The following is a 6,867-nucleotide window of genomic DNA, read 5'->3' on the forward strand; positions in this document are numbered from 1 at the left end:
GGCGTCAGATTAGGGGTTAATAAATATAGGTAGGTGGCAGCGATGTTAGGGGTGGCAGATTAGGGGTTAATAATATTTAAATATTTTTTTTAAGCAGGAGTGAGGTGGTTTAGGGGTTAATATGTTTATAATAGTGGCGGCAATGACCGGAGTGGCAGATTAGGGGTTAATAAGTATAATGTAGGTGTTGGCGATGTCCGGGGCAGCAGATTAGGGGTTAATAAGTGTAAGATTAGGGGTTTTTAGACTCTGGGTTTATCAATGGGGCTGTGTTACGGAGCTTTACGCTGCTTTATTGCAGGTGTTAGACTTTTTCTTAGCCGGCTCTCCCCATTGATGTCTACGGGGAAATCGTGCACGAGCACGTAAAACCAGCTCACCACAGCTTTCAGCAGCGCTGGTATTGGAGTGAGGTATGGAGCTCAATTTTGCTCTACGCTCACTTCTTGCCTGTTAACGCCGCGTTTTTAAAAACCTGTAATACCAGCACTGTAGGGAAGTGAGCGGTGACAATAACGTGCAAGTTAGCACCGCACCCCTCATAACGCAAATCTCGTAATCTAGCCGATAATTTGCAACATATATGTTGTTACATATTATACACTCATAGTGGAGTAAAGTTTTTTGTAATATTTTTTTAAAACAAAAAATATCAGCCTTTATTGTAACTTTTTAAAATAAATCTTTGATTTTTTTCATTGTGGGCCAAACTGCCAGTGATATATTCCATGCTTAGGAAATATTGCTCAAATATAACTTTATCTGATAAGTTCCACTTTCACAAACTGCTTAAGGGCCCACATAAATTCTGGCACACATTGGACTATTTTCAATTAATTATTTTATTTATATAGGTCACAAAACAAAGATTTATTTATTTATTTATTTAATTTTAAATGTAAGCAAATCATTTTTAATATAATTATATTTTCAAATGTACTGATATATGTCATCTTTAATGCTGCCCTAGGCATAGGTCTAGTTTGAATTTTGTAGATATATGCTTGCATTTATTTGTATACATTATTGCAAATATTCCCATTCATGGGACAACAATATATATTACATATACCAATTTATTTCAACATTGAAACATATTTATTCTTAGTAAGATTACATATTTTACTGGGAACCAGGCCTCAAAAAGCTCCCTTTTCCTCTTTTACACCTAGTTGAGTTGGGTGTAATTTTTCTCAATGTATCGACAGCCTCCAACCATTTGATTAGAAACCTGGTATAGGTTATCGTTTAACGGCTTCTAATACTTTCTATGGATTGCAAAAATGTTTGATATTGAGGTATAATGCCCCATCAGAAGCAGTCGATAAACAATATTGCTTCCAACAGCTTATTTATCTGTTTGCAACCTCGCGCAAACCTAATTACAGCTTCATGGAAACGAGCCCTGCGACTGTGAGTAGTACAGTTCAAACTGAAGTAGACAGCAAAATATAATACAGCAGTTTATAGGGAGTGGCAACCAGTTAAAATTCACATAGATATCCACTTTGTGCAGCAATTCATCAGGAGTGGGATATGTTGCAGAGTTGATAAATATCCACTTGCATAGCTTAGTAGTTAGAACTGAATCAGGTAAGCTCACAAGAATCAGGAACTTGTAAACAAGGTGATTACTAGATGAATGATCCAGGGCAGGCTACATATAAAAATGCAGACAAAAGCTGTAGAAAACCAAATAACAGAGATTAGAATGTGGCAGTTGCACAGACAATGCTAACCTATGCTAATGCAAAGAATAGGCCTCTGAACAATCCTTATAAGGATTCAGGTGAAACCAATTAGTCAGTCAGGCATCACAGCAGTGAATGAAACACCCATAGAAATGTGATTGACAGATGGAGAAATGTAATGGAACAAGAACAAAGCTGTCTCTTAAAGGCACAAAGCATCCAACATAAGTTCTTGCAAAAGGGAGCTTCTTAAAGAGACAGCAACAGCACTGGTAAGACAGACAGAGCATGACAGCTGCCCATAAAAAAATAAAAAAGACACCCCTAAAACTCCTAACACTAAACCCCAAAGATGTTACTCATCATCCGGGCAGCGGCTCTCCATCTTCATCCCTGTGGCGGTCTCCTTATCTTCATCCATCTTCTTATCTTCTGTCCCTGATGTCCTCTTCAAGCAGTCACCAGCCACATGAGTACCCTTGCATTCCTATTGGCTGAATTTCAATTTCAAATACAAATTAGCCAATAGAGAAAGCTTTTATTCTCTTCACGGATTTGATTTTGAAATTGAGAATCAGGCAATAGGAATGCAAGGGTACCCCTATATAAAGGGGATAACTCACATTCAAAATTCAGTATTTATTAAAAAAAATAATGACGAAAAGAAAAATATTAGACGTGTTTTGTTTTTCTAAATATCATACAGATCTATGCAATAACCTTACACATAATATTGTATTATCCATGTGTAATTATATTTGACTGCATGATTGCCTCTTTTTGGATATGATATAATATTCTAACAAAATGACCATTCAGGTTCTTCTTTAAGACAACATGTTCAAGTAAACTTTAAAGTGTGACAGGAGTTGAAGAAAGTGAAACAATAAAAATGATTAATATGTTTTTATCTGTTAGGTTCATTAGTAATATATACTATGCTGGGACTGATTTGCATGTAATATGCAAAGAAAACCTTAAAGCTCCTAATTAAATCAGTTAAGAATCTCATTACTCTTTAGTTGTTATCTTTCATTCTGAATATCGCTGCACATTTGAAAAGCTGCTCATTTACCAAATATGCACTTACTGATATTTCTCTTCTTCACCACTTTGCCTTGTAAGTGTTTATAATCCCTGTGTGCACTGATGTTGTAGGTGATATAGCCCTGTATTTATCAAGCTGAATGTTCTTCTTTCTTCAAGGTGTCCTGTCACAGATAACACTGACTGCGTCTGGACCAGGTGTCCTGAAGCCTTCACAGAACCTTTATCTGACCTGTAGTGTCTCCAATTTTCTGAACAATTACTATTACCACTGGATTCGTCAACTGCCTGGAAGAGGTTTGGAATGGTTGGCACGAATAGATAAAGGTGGGGCTGCTGTCTACTCACAGTTACTGAGAAGTGGACTGATAATTACAATAAACATCTACAAGAATGAATTCTACCTGCAAGTGACAAATATAAAACCTGAGGACTCAGGGACATATTACTGTGCAGCGAACACAGTGAGAAAGAGTAGCAAGAAATCAGGAAAATACCACATGATCTAAAATCAAACAGAAGAACAATACAGACCAATATCCTGTGGATTTATAACAGGAAATAAAAATGTATTCTCTACTATAGCCAGGAAATTAATAATAGGAGCCAAGGTTAAACAGAAGACATCAACAGTTGTCTCTGAGGATGTGGTTAATCACTGATCACACACACGCACACACACACATGTATATATATTAATTTTAACAAGAAAATGATTAGACCAGTCCCAGGAACAAAACTCAAGTGAAAAGTCATCCTCTTGGTATTTTCTTGTTTGATAAAGGGGGAGACCCCGAAATGTTACACAAATTAATATACCACGGAGGTGGTTTGTATTAAGTCCTCAGAGTGCGGTCTCAAGTTATTGTTGATGTGTGTATTTATGCACCGCACTGGGGCAGAAGATTATTACTCGTGAGTGCTTGGTGACAACATTTGCAAATATATATATATATATATATATATATATATATATATATATATTAATTTTAACAAGAAAATGATAAGACCAGTCCCATGAACAAAACTCAAGTGAAAAGTCATCCTCTTGGTATTTTCTTGTCTACATAAAAGAGATAATTGGCTTTTCATCAAAAAAATATTAAAATATGTAAAGGTCATATTCTTTATAATGCACTAGTCTGATTCTAAGAATGTACGGCAAACAGGTTTTTATGGTTATTTTAAACCTAAAACTTTTTTTAGCAATAATAAAATATATGCAGGGACAGTTTTAGAAAAAGTTAACAAGGGGGTCTATCATAATCCTTTAGAAAAATTATCAATTTATCTACAAAAATCTTCATAGACTTTAAAAAACATTTACTAAAGGATTATGATTGACTCCTAAATCAGCAAAATTTTACAAGATGGGTCTCTACATGTGAAATGTTATTGTTTTTTTAACAGGGTTGTTAAATTAAAAACCATTATAAGTAAATTTACTTATCACAAGCCTGTGCCTTGGATGTGGTCCATGAAACAGATGAGTTCCAATTACTGAGAAAGCATATTTCCACACTCTTTTGACAGGATTATAGGATTTTTTTTTATTGATTTTTTTCTTCTTCAGCCTTAACCTGCTGAAAAACTGGCTTGTTTTGAGCATAATGTTTTAACATGCTTTTTAAAAATATTTTAGTTTATTATAGGTTGAAAATATTGCTCAAATTAAAATATTTAAACTATGAAATTTGTACTTCAATTAAATATGATCATCAGAATGGGCATTTATGCTTTAAAAGTGTTTGGATGTTTGTGTGTGTTAATTCAGAAGCACTTTACAAATACATTCTCATAACCATATATAAACAATGATAGAAAATAATAACTGAAAACAAATTAAGGGCTAGATTACAAGTGGAGTGCTAATTTATTGTGCGCCAGTAAAAGGACAAATTTTCCGTTTACAGGCGCCCGATAAATAGCTAGCCATTACCAGATAGTAAGAATATTTTACTGTTATATCATTTGCTATATTAAGCAATTTTAGAGAGAGAGTGAAAAGGATTTGAAATGAAAAAGGAAAAGGAAAGCAAACATTACCCAGGATACCATGCAAGTTTTCATATGGGAATGGATTATCAGCAGCTTTATCACATTTCATAACAATATAAAACAAGTAGTACTGCATAATGTCATTGTGCTATAAAAGTGAAAAATAACAAAATTACTGATAATTCTTCTCTTCATCTTTTCCTCCTGTTTTTGTTGTATGAACTCTGTGTGCACTGATGCTCTGGGTGATCCAATCCTACATTAATCATGAATTTTCTTCCTTCCTTAAAGGGACATTATACACTAGATTTTGGTAGATGATCCTTTTATATAGCCTATACAGTTTTTTTTTTATTTTTTAAATGTATAGTTTTGCTTATTTTTAAATAACATTGCTCTGATTTTCAGACTCCTAAACAAGTCCCAAAGTTTTAGGATAATACTGATGTATTCCTCCTCCAGCTTGCTCCTGTTTGTGTAAAGAGTCTTTTCATATGCAGAGAAAGGGGGATGGGGGAGTATCTGTTATTTCCCACTTGCAGTGGGTGTTCCTTCTACCTTTTTAACAGAGCTAAACTGGGAGCTTCTCAGTAAGTTTTTAAATTGTTTTATACTGGATTTTTATATCAGTATCTGTGCATATTATTTTTTATAGTAGTGTCTATTACATACAGTTATATAAAAATTGGTGTATACTGTCCCTTTAACCTTTACTCAGCCTTTATCGGACCAGTAGTTTGTCTAATTCCCTGATCAGTTACTGGTGGGGTTGGTTATATCAGCTGCATGCAAAAGACTTGGAATGGCTGGTATACACAGTGGTGGGGACTAGTCACAGTCACTGGGCAGTCAACTGGCAAATTATGATAGACAACTCAAGAACGAATTCTACCATCTAGTGACAGATTGACACTCGAGGATTCAGAGACATATTACTGTACAAGGGACACTGAGAGAAAGACAAGTGAGAAATCAGAAAAATACCTCACGGTTTAAAATTAGAAGAGCAATTCAGCCTCTATATATAACAGCAAATAACAGTGAGTTTCTAATTTAGCTAGGAAATAAAAAGTTATCATATTAAATTATCAAAAGCTTATATTTTCTATGAGCTGGACAGAAAATATTTTGTAGGCATAATTATATCATCTGCAGGAGCAAAACTCAGGTAAAAAAAAATAATTTTTATTGCCATCAAACAACCTTTTATATTGTCTATGTACATTAGACCAGCAGATGTTTAGTCATGTACACCTTTTTACATGATTTTAAAGCATTACGTAAATATATACTGAGCCAAAGTTCAAAGTTGCCTGAGTAGGATGTGTACACAGTGATAATCCATTCTAGGAATGGCAGCTTTATGTTTTGCTTTAACAGAAGTCTACTATGTTCAGAACATATAGGTCTTTAAATACATATAAACAAGTTAAACAGCATGAAGTATTTAAATGTATTTATTTTAATGATAGAATTATAAACATATTAAAGTCTATGGGCTCCATGTATTAAGCAGCAAATTCTGCTTCAGAGGCCTATCGTTTCAGGCTCGCCTGAAACTTAAGTTAAGAAGCAGCGGTCGAAATAAATCGTCCTGAACCAATCCGATTGGGATGATTGACAGCCCCTGTTAGCGGCCGATTGACCGTCAGTAAGAAGGGGGCAGCATTGCACAAGCATTTCACCAGAAATGCTTGTGCAATGTTAAATGCGGACATCATATGCTGTCGGCATTTAGCGATGTTGAGAAGACATGATTTGCTACAGCGAATCATGTCCGCTCGACAGTTAATAAATCAACCCCTATATACCTTTTATTCGGTGAACAAAACAGAATTCTAGTCCATCAGAAAATATTTTTCAGCAACTTTTCTCAAGAAAACCCATCTTTGCTTGTTTTGAGAGGACAATCTTGCCTACTTGCACAGATGTTTTTCTCTTTATGTTAAAAACCTTTTTGTTCATGTTCAAATTAAACAGTAATATTTTGGGTTAAGAAAAATGCAGCTAAAATAACACTTTTTTGAACTATGAAATTTGTACTCAAATTAAGTAAGATTATCAGAATGTGCCTTTATGTTTGCATTATGTTTTTGGATGTTTAAACCCTAGAGTGTGGTGGGCAACAACT

The 6,867-nt window shown here is 34.6% G+C and overlaps 1 gene segment (V, D, J or C); it reads left to right on the forward strand.

Moving 5' to 3' along the window:
- The first annotated feature begins 2,878 nt into the window (after nt 1–2,878).
- On the forward strand, nt 2,879–3,247 carry LOC128647162 (Ig heavy chain V region 3-6-like). The segment is given in 1 exon segment: nt 2,879–3,247. A coding segment is annotated over 1 exon segment (369 nt).
- Nucleotides 3,248–6,867: the final 3,620 nt, after the last annotated feature.

The sequence above is a fragment of the Bombina bombina genome, chromosome 2 (assembly GCF_027579735.1).
Source record: "Bombina bombina isolate aBomBom1 chromosome 2, aBomBom1.pri, whole genome shotgun sequence".
In the NCBI taxonomy this organism is placed as follows: Eukaryota; Metazoa; Chordata; class Amphibia; order Anura; family Bombinatoridae; genus Bombina; species Bombina bombina.